This window comes from Chelonoidis abingdonii, chromosome 1 (assembly GCF_003597395.2).
Source record: "Chelonoidis abingdonii isolate Lonesome George chromosome 1, CheloAbing_2.0, whole genome shotgun sequence".
NCBI lineage: Eukaryota > Metazoa > Chordata > Testudines > Testudinidae > Chelonoidis > Chelonoidis abingdonii.
In genome coordinates, this window is record NC_133769.1 from 127,936,766 (window position 1) to 127,950,121 (window position 13,356).

General features: G+C 40.6%; 1 protein-coding gene across 2 annotated transcripts in view; it reads left to right on the forward strand.

The window, feature by feature from the left end:
- Positions 1-13,356, forward strand: part of GYS2 (glycogen synthase 2) — a 79,936-nt gene that overhangs the window by 20,773 nt on the left and 45,807 nt on the right. For both annotated transcript variants that reach the window (XM_032789761.2, XM_032789762.2), the window contains one exon: positions 11,422-11,566. In XM_032789761.2, coding sequence (XP_032645652.1) covers positions 11,422-11,566 — 145 coding nt within the window. The remainder of the gene's footprint in view (positions 1-11,421; positions 11,567-13,356) is intronic.

The following is a 13,356-nucleotide window of genomic DNA, read 5'->3' on the forward strand; positions in this document are numbered from 1 at the left end:
GTTGAGGCCTAACCAGTGCAGAGTAGAGCGGAAGAATGAATTCTCGTGTCTTGTTTACAACACACCTGTTAATGCATCCCAGAATCACGTTTGCTTTTTTTGCAACAGTATCCCACTGTTGACTCATATTTAGCTTCTATGACCCAGACTGAGTAGGGTATTCTCAGTCTGGCTTTCAAAAGATAACTGTCCATGGCACTAACTGGCATCCTTTTTTAGCAGTTGCAGCAGAGAAGCCAGGGATTGTCAGTGCTAGAGGCTAATAGGCTGACTAGCATCTATCAAGCCAGATGGTGAAGACCTCCTCCTTGAAACCTTTCTGTATAGCTCAGATCTCTGTACAAGTGGTGGAGGCCGCTTGGGTGAGCTGGACATTGGTCCTGCTGTCACCAGAATTGGAGATCTCCTGAACTATGGTCAGAGGGACTGGCTGGACACTATGGTATTACCCAGCACATGGTGTTGCCCACCCTTGTGCCTCCCACTGAGTGCTCCAGGACGTAAAAGCTGCCCTGCCCTCTGCTTCTCTCTTGTAACATGAGTGGCTGCTGCAGAAAGGTGCACACCACCTGCCCGTGGTCCCTCTCCCATTTGAGGGGCACGGCTTTTTGTTGTGGTGGACTTTGCCCACCCTTCCAGGAATTCACTTAGGCTGGCACTTTTCATAATTTCACTGAAATATATTGACAGCTTCCGTGTAATTCCTGGGGGACAGAGCTCCGCATCAGAACTAGCAAAGAAGCCAATGGATAGAAAGATCACACTTCTTTCTCATACTAGCAGTGGTCCTTTCAAAGTGGGTTTGTGGAGCACTGGCTAGACACAATGGGCAAGTCCGTTGGCAAAAGTCTCTGGTGCCAGCAACTAAGCCTCTCACGAGTACTGAAAATTCACCTTAAGATTTTATAGTTTAAAAATACTGCATATGGAAAACCTATTGTCTGACTCTCCGTGGTTTTGCACCTTGTGTAATTATTTACATGGGTACCTGGTTGGTGTAAAACGTGAGTATTTTGATCTGGTAGCTTTTTTACACCTAGCCTGCACAGTTTTATAAATGATTCTACCAGATGCAAAGTAGTGCAGGAGCTGGGCATACTGACTAAATTAATGCATTATAAAGTCTCAGTTGAAACTACCTGCTTGTGGCATTTTTGTTGGCACCATAGCAGGCCCAGTTCTCATTTCTTTTTACGGCAGTGCCACTCCCACAGTCATTGAGCTCACCATTACGCAAAGTTGATCCGCTTTATTAGAAGAGCAGCTAATGCAAATCTGACTTAAGCTAGGATGTGTAGTTTTTATTCTTCTTTAGTGCAGCTAAGCTACAGAAGAAGAGAAATTCTATTATTTGTCATTTACATAAGAGAGCAATAAATGAGGAGTTAAATTTTGGGTTTTAAATATATAACTAGTTCTTCTTAATCTTTATTCAATAGTATGCCAGAGCTGCTGGGTTCTTTTCCCCTGAGCTGGAAATGAAGAAGGTTCTGCTCCACAGGGACAAGGGTCTAGTAATTAGAGCAATGGATTGGGGATCAGGACTCCTGGGTTTCATTCCCAGTTCTGTTACTGACTATTTCCAGCTGTTCCACAGACCTACTCTGTGACCTTAGGCAAGTCACTTTCACAGATTTTAAGCCCAGAAGGGACCGTTATGATCATTTAGCCTGATCTTCTGCATAACAGGGTCCAGAGAACCTTTCCCAATAATTTCTGCATCCAGCCCATAACTTATATTTGAGCAACAGCATATCTTTTACAAAGGGACCCAGGCTTGATTTAAAGACTGCAAGTAATGGAGAATCCTCCACATCCATAGATAAGTTGTATCAATGGTGAATTACTCTCACTGTTAAAAATGTTCACCTTATTTCTAGCATGAATTTGTCTAGCTTCAGTGTCCAACCATTGGATCTCATTCTGACTTTTTCTACTGTCTAGTATCTGGAATCTCATCCCTAGGAGGCCCTCGTACATTGTGAAGAGTCACTCCTTAACCTCCTCTTAGATAAACTAATTAGATCGAGCTTCTTTAGTCTCTTTTATGCTTTCCAGACCTCAAATTGTTCTTGTTGCTCTTTTCCAAACCCTTTGCAATTTATCAACATCCATTTTGAAGTGTGGACTGCAGAACTGGACGCAGTATTCCAGTAATGGTCTCTCTAATGCTGCAAACAGAGGTGATGTCACCTCCCTATTCCTTCTTGATATTCCCTTGTTCACACATCCAGGGATCATGTTACTGGTTTTAGTTACAAGCAAAAATCACACAAAGTATTGTAACAGCCACACAGCCTTTCACTTGAGGCAGCATAGTGGCAGACATTGCAAATTCAGAGTCGTAGGGTTTATTGCCAGAAGGGACCAGTAGACCATTTAGTCTGATCTCCTGTATATCACAGACCACCAACACAACCAAGCACCCACACACCAAACCCAACAACTGAAATGATTAATCTATCTATTTACTTACATGGTCCCCATCATCATGTTATCTGAGAGGCTCACAAAGAATGACTAGTGTTTAATAATGATTGATAATCCATTTAGCCTCAAATAGCCACATGAAGTAGGAAAGTACTTCTATCCCCATTTTACAGGTGGGAAAACAGAGGCACTAAAAGACCGACTTACTACAAGTCACTCAGCATCTCTCTGGCAGGGCTTGGTATTGAACACAGATGTTCTGAGTTCCAGCTCAGTGCTTTAGCAACAAGAGTAACTTTTCTTTTCCACTTCAGTGGAATGTGCGTTTACACCAAGCATATCAAATGATGGATTGGACACCACAATAGTGATGGAGGTAGGGGGGTCACAGCCATTCACACTGCAATTGACCAGTGCTGAAAAATTCTGATACACATTTCAAACTCTCATCCTCAAACTGGGGATCTCCAGATTAAGGGTTTTGTTTTACACCTATCTCTTCTTCACACACATCACTTCATGGTAAAAAGACTCAAAATCACCAGGTTCACTTTTTCAAATCATACACTTGTCAGCTTGTCACCATACTGAGTACATGATATTTTAACATAGCCCACTATTTCCCTAGAAATTCAAGGTGACTTAGGGAACATGACCTTTTTTTGCTATACTTTTGTACAGTGAACCCGTGACAAACACTCTCAATTGGGAATGCCATTTTCACTGACACCGCCCTCCCCCCCCCATTGCAAAAAGAATGATGTTGCTAAAACAGAAATTAGGTTAGAGTATCTGGATTCAGAGTTTTGTCTCAGCCCATTGTAGAGTTAGGGTCTAGCTGTGAAGTTTGATTCTGGATCTCAGTCCAAATTTCCGTGCAGTTTGGCAGTGTTTGGATTGGGGGATTTTTGTTTGGCCTACTATAGAGATAGAAGTTGGTCATAATGTGTAGATTTAACTCAAGACTTCCTCAGACTTCAGGGATGGTCACATCTGGAATTTGAGTTTGGGACTTTCAATAGCCATGAAGTAGGAGTAAAACACAGAAGTATGTTCAGATGAAATGTAAAAAATGATCTCTGAGAAGAGATGAGTTTGTGAATTTACTGTAAGCAGGTTTTTTTGTTTGTTTTTAATATAGTCAGTTTATCAATAATGACTGGTGTGAACTAGAGCTGGTTGAAAATTTTCTGACAAATATTTGTCATTGAAAAACATGTCAATTTTGATGACAACTTTTGATTTTTCTGAAGTGACATTTCAAAACAAACATTTTATTTCTAGATAGATATTCAAATGAAAATGTTTTATTTCATTTCAAAACGTTAATTTGAAACAAAACATTTCATTTCAAAATGTTGACTCACACCAAAACATTTCATTTCAAATTCAGATTTTGAGTTTAAATAGCCTTTTAATGGCATTTTACGTGCAAATGTCAATCTGAAAAAAAATTTTAGTTTTGAATCTGTTTTTTCCAACCAGTTCTACTTGCAACCTTCATCTAACAGTATATTTAGCATTCCAAGGTTTATCTATTTTATTTTTATTGCTGTGATTGGAGATATGTGAAAGTTGGGAAGCTTTGGCCTGCAAAGGGTGCAGAGTTGAACGTTTTTGAGCTTCATGCTGGGTTAGGAGCTCTGATGAATCTGAAAACTCCAAATGGAACTCATTTGAAATCACTGACTTTTGACTGTAAACTACGAAGCCATGAATAAAACTAGAAATCCATCACAGGACTCCATGCAGAGGGAAGAAGTTAGTTCAAAATTTGCATGCAGGATTGCATGAAACTAAGTCCCAGGGTGTTTTTCACAACATTGTGTATTTGTAACCTTTCCCTCTTTTTTCTTTTGAAATTGAAATAGATTTTAAGGGTAAAATTTTTCCTCTCTAATCTCCTCTTTCTAACTCTAATGTTCTGCTTGGTTTATTACTAGTCAGCTCAATGAGATCTCTACATGTGCAGAACGAGCTGACTAGTAATAAACCAAACAGAACATTAGAGTTAGAATAAGGGGATTAGAGAGGAAAATTTTTGCTCTTAAAATCTATGTGAAGAGAAACCTAAAGCAGTCTTAGGCCTTGTCTATACTGGCAAGTTTCTGCGCAGGAAAAGCAGCTTTTTGCACTGTAATTCCTGAGGTGTACATAGTGCCAAGCCACTTGGTGCGCAGAAACTTCGCAGTTGCAGTGCTGTAAGAAAACCACCCCAATGAGAGGTGTACAGTTTTCTGTGCTGGGAGGTACAGTGCTGCGATGCCAGTGTAGACACCCTGGTCGATTACAGCACTGCAATTGGCCTCTGGGAGGTGTCCCACAATTCCTGTTCTCGCCTCTCTGGTCATTGCCTCAGGTGTCCAACCATCTCCACCCCTTAAATTCCTTGGAAATTTTAAAAGTCCCCTTCCTGTTTGCTCAGTGACGCATGCAGTGGTCTCAGTGCATCTTTCCAGGTGATAATGCCTGCTCCACATGCCAGGTGATCCCCTGCTTGAAGCAATGGCAAGCTGCTGGACCTCATCAGTATTTGGGGAGAGGAGGTTGTCCAGTCCCAGCTGCTCTCCAACCATAGGAATTATGATACCTATGGACAGATTTCATGATGCATGACAGAAAGGGGCCATGTCAGGGACATAATACAGTGAAGGAGCTGCGGAATGCCTACCACAAGGTGTGAGAGGCAAACCGCCACTCTGGTGCTGCACCCATGAGCTGCTGGTTCTACAAAGACACAATACTCAGTGGTGATCCCACCTCCACTGCAAAGGCTGCTGTGGATACTTTGGTGGCTCGTGTGCCAGGCAAGAGTGGACCAAGCTAGGAGGAGGATATCAAATAGTAGGTGGCAGGACTGCCCATGTGCTAACATTCACATTGGCAGATACACAATAGAACAAAAGTACATCAGTTTCCAAGTAGACACTTCAATTTCCACTCTCTATCCTGTTGTGTTTTCTCATCACTTAAGTACCAGTTAACCTGGCCTTCAACTCATCTAAGACTATTATTTTCTGAAGTCATCAGTCAAGCCTGCTAAGAGGTAGACAATGAGATTTCTCTCTCCACTTTGTAAGTAAGGTCAAAAGCCAGGACCCAACATCTCTGTAAGTAGCAGAAGCTGCAGCAGGAAGAACCACAGAAAGAGGATGAACTGTGGGAGGAGGAACAATGTGATTAAAAATGATGAGATCTGCTTCCTCCCCACTAATAGAACCATGTTGATGCCCCTCAAGAACTTGGTCTAGAAGTCACACAAGAGCATGCAGAAACAAAACCTTTCCCATTTCCAGAAGCTGAAGAATTTGATAGCAGTGAGGAAGGGTGAATCAATATTCAAGCATTGCATAAAGAAACGAAAATGAACAATAATGACACACAATATTCTGGATAGTGTTTTTATGGAATTTGAGTATTCGGGCTCTGTTGTCATTGGAATCAGAAGGAAGTTTTTAACTAGACCTGGTCAAAATTTCCCAAATTTGGAGTTTTTAATTAACATTTTTAGCAACTCAATTTTTGAGGGGGGGAACCAAAACACTTTTGATAAAATATTTGAGGGTTTGCACCAACTCTATAGTTGGTTGACATTTTTTGTTAAAAGTAAAAACATTTTTGAAAAACTCCTGCACACTTTTTTCTCATACTTTTTTTCTCACCAACTCTAGATTAACCATTATCTTCAGTGGGAGTAGAGTAGAAAATCTCACCCTTAATACCTGATTTTTTTTCAGAAGTGCCGTTGACCCAGAGTTCCTTCTGAAGTCACTGGGAGCTACCGGTGCTCAGCACCTTTCAGATCAGGCCATTAATGCCTGTAAGAAAAAGTTCATTGCAGATTCTTCAAGGAACACTATGTGGTAATTGACACCTGCATATATGAGGCTGGAACTGAGACCACTGATAAAGACAAAAAGGCCCATATCATGGTATTCTGAAAGATGAAGATTGATTGAGTGGTTAAATTACTGGATTGGGACTCGGGAGATCTGGCTTCAGTTACTAATCCACCTTGTCAAAACACTGACACCCATATATGTCATCAGCAGATTTGAAACTTTTTGATCCATGACAAAGATCTCTGCTACTTGAGCTAACAGAATAACTGATAGCAATAGTAGGTTGTCATCCTCTATGTGGATCAGCCACTAGAGGGGAATGGAAGACACACTTTGATAATGGATTTTACAGATATTTGCTGATAGCAGAGGGACGGTGAAACTCAGGAATCTTGAATTCCATTCCAAGAGCCTTTTGCCCCTGTCCTTTCCAGTCTCAGCCTGTCCCAGTCCAGTCCTCCCTCTTCCCCATCCCCAACCTCCTTCCAACTCCTTGACTAGTTTGATCTCCCATGTGCCTTGGATGTCTTGTTAAGGCACTCACAAGGCAAAATGTGCTAAGTGTCAGCCCTAGCAATAATGGAAGCATGAGAATTCTGCATAAGTGAGATTCTTAATATCATTGTAACAGCCTACAGCACTTAATAAACTACATGTAAAAGCAGTGTACGCTGCGTCCTTGCCATTAACATTGAGGGTTACCTTGGTATTCCCAGCAGTGAAAGATAATTTAGGACTAATAGGATTGTAATTTAACTGGAAAACGTATAATCATTGACACCTAATTAGAGTTAAGCTTTTTTAGACTATATTGTACAGATTTGGCTTTGGTAGTGGAAATTAGTGGTGACTGTTTGAACTCTTAAGCATTGGTTCTATAATGATTTGAGTTTCCTCCCATGCAGATCATACTGCTAATTGAGCTAATGTCACCCACTTCTATTTTCTAGTTCTCACAGCAGCCCTTATAACTGCAGTAGCAATTTTAGGGACAAGAGGAATAACCTATGTTTGTTGTATAGTGCAGGGGTCGGCAACCTTTCAGGAGTGGTGTGCCGAGTCTTCATTTATTCACTCTGATGTAAGGTTTCACATGCCAGTAATACAGTTTAACATTTGTAGAAGGTCTCTTTCTAGAAGCAGATAATGAAACTATTGTTGTATGTAAAGTAAATAAGGTTTATAAAATATTTAAGAAGCTTCATTTAAAATTAAATTAAAATGCAGAGTCCCCCGGACCGGTGGCCAGGACCCGGGCAGTGTGAATGCCACTGAAAATCAGCTCATGTCTCACCTTCGGAACCCGTGCATAGGTTGCCTACCCCTGGTATAGTGTCTCTCATCCCAGTGGAGCCTAAAAGAGCTTTTGCAGATGATGCTGATGTGTAAGCTATCCACAGGAATTGTAACATTCACCACTGAAATGCAGTCACCTCTACCTGGAAATCCTCAGGTGTTAACAGTACACAGCAAAATGATGAAATTGTTCAGGATAGAAAGTAAAGAATACTATGTCTGATTGCAACTGCAGTTGGGAATTTAGGTGCAAAGAACATAATTATTAGAGATGGGGAGAAGCCAAATAGTTTGTATCTGGTTTTAGAGTCATAGAATTTAAGGCCAAAGGGTGCACCTAAGTCCCTCCTGAAGGGAAAAAAAGGACACTTAGTCTGACCTCCTGTATATCACAGCCCACTGACACCACCCAGCGCTGGCGCACACAGTCCAACAACAGAAATGAGAACAAAGTAATTGAGACCCACTAGACTGTGTGCCACAGGCAGAGCATAGGAGGGACTTAGGTGCACCTATCTCAAGGTTCCTTCAATGGCAGGGAAATGAGTCAGTGAGATATACCCAGATAATCCTGGCACTGTCAGATTAGAGGAAGGTGAACGACCCCCAAGGTCACTGCCAAAATGATCTGGGGAAAATTCCTTCCCAACCCTACATATGGTGATCAGTTAGACCCAAAGCATGTGCGTAAGAACCTGAGAGAGAGAAAACGCTCAGGGCTACATTAAAGCCCTGACCTACCCTTCCCAATATCCCAACTCCAGCTGAGGCCATTTCTGAGGCTTCAGAGGAAGGAGATAATAAAACCTCCCAGAATACATTGAAAAAAAAAATCCCTTTCTGACTCCTGTTGGTGCCCGACTGAAACCCTGAAGCATGAGTTTTAGGAACATAAGCTATAAACTGGAAGTGAGCCCCAGAACTGTTTAGCCCTGCCCACCCCCCACCATCACAAGCAACCCTATCATACAATTGCACTCATAAATTTGGCCAGGTCTTTCTTAAAATCAGTTAAGCTGTTTGTTAACACAACTTCTAGTGAAAGGCTGTTATTGGACTGGGACTAGTTTATATCAATTTGTTCTTGTGCCAGCATTGTCTTTTAGCTTAACTAGCTCTTTGCCCTGTGTGGTATTTATGTCCCCTCCTCCTTCTCCATGTATTTATAGAGAACATTCATACCCCCTCTCAGCCTTCTTTTTGTGAAAATAAATGAGCCATGCTCCTCATAAGATAGGCCTTCCATTCCATTTATCATCCTAGTAGCTCTTCTCTGCACCCATTCCTGTTTAAATTAATCTTTCTTGAACACGGGTGACCAGAATTGTACACAGTATTCCAGTAGAGGTCTTACCAGTGCCTTGTACAATGACACTAATATTTCTATCTCTCTACTTGAAATACTTGTCTAATACATCCTAGAATTGCCCTTTTCCCAGCCACAGCACATGGTGGCTCATAGTTCTTCTGTGATAGACTCACATACCCAGGTTTCTCTTTTCCTCTGCCACTTCCAAATGCTGAGCCCTCACGTTGTAGCAGAAATTCTTGTTGTTAGACTCCAAGTGCATGACCTTGCACTTTGGACTATTGAATTTCATCCTATTTCTGTCGTTCCAATCTTCAAGGTCATCCAGCTCTGCCTGTATAATATTCAGATCCTCCTCTGTATTGATGATGCCTCCCTACTTAGTATCATGAGCAGATTTCATTAGCGCGCTCTTACTTTGTGTGCCAAAGTCATTAATAAAAATATTAATCCAAAAAAGGTTGCTCCCAAGACCAATCCTTGATGAACTCGACTAGTAACCTCTCTCCAGTCTGATAATTCACCTTTTAGCATAACTCATTGCCTTCTTCCCTTTAGCCAATTCCTTATTCACCTTACAATGCTTATACTGCTCCTCGTCTTCCCTAATTTAACTAATAATTTCCCATGTGGCACTATGTCAGATACTTTATTGAAGTCTAAATATATCAGATCTACTGCACTTCCTTTATTTAAAAAAAAAGAAGTTATTTTCACAAAGAAGGAAAATAGGTTAGTCTGGCATGAGCTACCTTTGGTAAACCCATGTTGCATTATATGCCCTTTACCATGTACCTCTAGAAATTTAATTATTCTTTCCCCGTCACAATTTGTTCTAAAATCTTGTGTACTACTGAGGTCAGACTGATGGGTCTGTAATTTCCTGGATCATGCTTTTTCTCTTTTTTAAATATAGGCATGACATTAGATATTCTCCAGTCAAGTGGTACAATCTCCAATAGGTTGATTTATTAAAAATTCTTGCTACTGGGCTAGCAATCTCTGTGCCAGTTCTTTCAGTATTCTGGGATGGAAGTTATCTGGTCCACCTCCAATCTGAACCCATTAAGCTCTTTAATTTTGTCTTCCAACTCAGATGTGATAATTTCCATTTCTAGACACTCATTTTCATCAGCCATACAGCCATCAAGCCCATGTTCCATGTTATCATTGTTATTGAAAATGAAGGCAAAGTATTCATTTAGTTTTGGGGTCATATCTAGATTTTCTGTAATCTCCTTCCTAGCTACGCTGCCTGGTGGCCCACCCTCATCCTCCTTTATTCTCTTTTTGTTTATATAACTCAAAAATATTTATTTTGATTTTCTTGGCAAGATCTAATTCAGCTTGACTTCTAGCAATTCTGACTCTATTCCTACATTTTCTAATCTCCATGATGTTGCTTGCTTTGCTGATCAACCCCTTTTCCATTCTGTATAGGCTCTCTGCTTACTCCTAATAATGTTTCCGAGGTGGATATTGATCCAGCTAGGTCTGGAGCCTTTCCCTACAAGTTTTTTTCCCCTTTCTTGGGATGCAAATTTCAAATAATTTTTGTATAGCTGACTTGAAGAAATTCCAAGCCTCCTCCAAGTTTAAATCCTTGAGCTCTTCAGTCTAGCTGATTTCTTTAACTAATTCCCTTAATTTCCCTGCCCTTTTGAAATTTAAAAACCATAGCTGATGACCTGGTTTTGATTTATCCTTCCATTTAAACTGACTCAACTTGTGATAACTTAATCCAAGGTTATTTCTTACAACCTGCTCTTCTATGATGTCCTCATTACTTACTAAAGCAGAGTCTAAAATGGCATTGCCTCTTGTTGGTTCAGTAATGATTTGATGAAGAAAACTGTCATGTATCACAGACAAGAATAACTGTGCCTTACCACTATTAGTAGCATTTCTTCTCCAATCTCTATCCGGGAAGTTAGTCTCCCATTATGACACAGTTCCCAAAAGTATTCATCTCTATTAATTTTAATGAAATCACTATTCATATCTGAGTCAGATCTGGGGTCTGTTTGATTCAAACAGATTCTGTTTTGTCCCTACTATCACTTCCTATTTCTTTACAGTTTACTTTTTTGTTGCTGTACAGTGCTACCCCCACCACCTTTACCTTTATTCCTGTCTCTACTAAACCGCACATACCCTTCAATACCTGTATATGTCCCCCAAAGTTTAGGGATGTTCAGACCTTAGTTAAGTACTGTATAGAGCTAGGGCCAGCTACAAAGTTTGAATCTGAATTGGACATATTTCAGAGCTTGGGGTGTTTGCATCTGGGATTTTGATTTGAGCCCATCTCTAGAAATTACCTGAGTTAAAACTGAATTGAATGTGAAGAATATATCTTTCAAGTAACAGTAAATAATAATGGTGCAATTGGTGTGACAGCATTTAAAAGTACCAAAAAATGGCAGTTTTGGGAGTCTCAAAGAACAAAATGAGAGAAAAGGAACTTTACTTTTTCATCTAATGTATGGTGAATTGTTTGAAGTAGCATATCATGCAGGTTTATTGTTTTTTGTTGTTCAACAGTTTGACATAGACAAAGAAGCAGGAGAGAGACAGATTTACCATCGTTACTGTATGGAACGGGCGTCTGTACATTGTGCCCATGTTTTCACCACGGTTTCTCAGATAACAGCCATAGAAGCAGAACACATGCTTAAGAGAAAAGCTGGTAAGACTTGAACCTGCCTTCCTGTACTAACTTCTAACTGTGATTAAATTGCCCTTGATATGTTTAGAGGCAGACACAAGAAAGATAGAGAAAGGCATACGCAGCAGGCTTGCTACACTTAGGAAAACAGCTATAGCTGACAATGGGTGTCGCCTGAACTGGTGCTGAGCACATTTTCACTGCAAATGTAATCAAAGCCCTATTAAATTCAGCACCATTTGAGTATCTGTGGTTAGCATTTGTGGGAGTTTATCACCAGGTTTATTAATTTTATTTCAGCAGGTTTATCTAAGCCCCAGTAGCTTGGTCTATATTAGTTCTCCCACACATGTTCAGCTGAGCTAGTGAAAGCATCAGTAAGGAATTTTGTAATGTACTTACCCCCTGTCACACAACGCACAGTCAACCTGTGGAACTCTTTGCCAGAGGATGTTGTGAAGGCCAAGACTATAACAGGGTTCAAAAAAGAACTAGATAAGTTCATGGAGGATCAGTCCATCCATAGCTATTAGCCAGGATGGGCAGGGATGGTGTCCCTACCCTCTGTATGTCAGAAGCTGGGAATGGGCGACAGGGGATGGATCACTTGATGATTACCTGTTCTGTTCATTCCCTCTGGAGCACCTGGAATTGGCCACTCTCAGAAGACAGGATACTGGGCTAGATGGACCTTTGGTCTGACCCCGTATGGCCATTCTTATGTTCTTGTGTTCACTGTTGAGACACACACAGCCTCTGAGCTTCTTTGCTTTGATGGGTTGAAACCCAGCTACATAATGTTACATCAGCACTTAGATACTAGTGATCGACCCTTTAGCAATATAGGTGGACAGATACATTGATATAAGAAAGGGGTGTTAAATGTAATTTTCTTTCCTACGGTAATACTCTTTTTTTTTCTTTTATTAAAATAAGGAAGGAGTGAATAGGCAAAACCAAAGTGTGATTCTAGGCAGTTCATTTCATTACATGTCCTGGTACTTAGAGGATGAGCAAGCCGATACTTCTATCCAGATGTGTCCTGCAAGTACCGACAGAATAGTTTGTGAGCACAAGCCACGCTGCTCCAAATATGGGCATGCATCTTTAGAAAAACACTGCAAAAATGTTTTGGAGACGATATGTAGCAAATGATTTTCCAATATTAATTACTTGACCATTTTCAAACATAAATATACTAAAATTGCTTTGGACTACATTACAAAATAGCTATCTCAAAAAATTCACTTTTTGTTTACTCTTTACAATTTTCCTTTAATTGAGTGCTCATGGAAGGTTTTGGATTGACAGCCCTGAAAATTGAAATCCTGTCAGGCCGTGAAATAGGCCTGACTCAGGGAATGGCACGCTGATTACCATCACAATACCCTCTCGCCTTAATGCCTCAACCCTAAACTGTACAGATTATGCCTATGGGTAAGAGAGAAGTACACAGTCCATTGCCTGTTCAGTTCTTTGCCTCAGTACTGAGACTTGCAATAAGGGCACTGTCAATTTTAAATGTAAGGCCAGGATTTTCAAAATGATGAGTGTTTTTTGTGTTTGTCTAATTCCTGGGGCCCCTTTAGGAGCCTGATTTCCAGAAAGAGCAGAGCACCTGCCCTCTGAAAATCGGATTCCTTTAAGATGTCTCCTGTTGAGCACCAAAAAAAGGAGGCATCCCAAAATTAATGATCGCTCTTGAAAATCCAGGCCTACACTTTTTGAGTTACAGGAGTTCAAAAAAACTGTGCTGGTCTGATTCCAATACTATTTTGTGGCTCAAGCCTGCAAACCCTGTGCAAATAGAG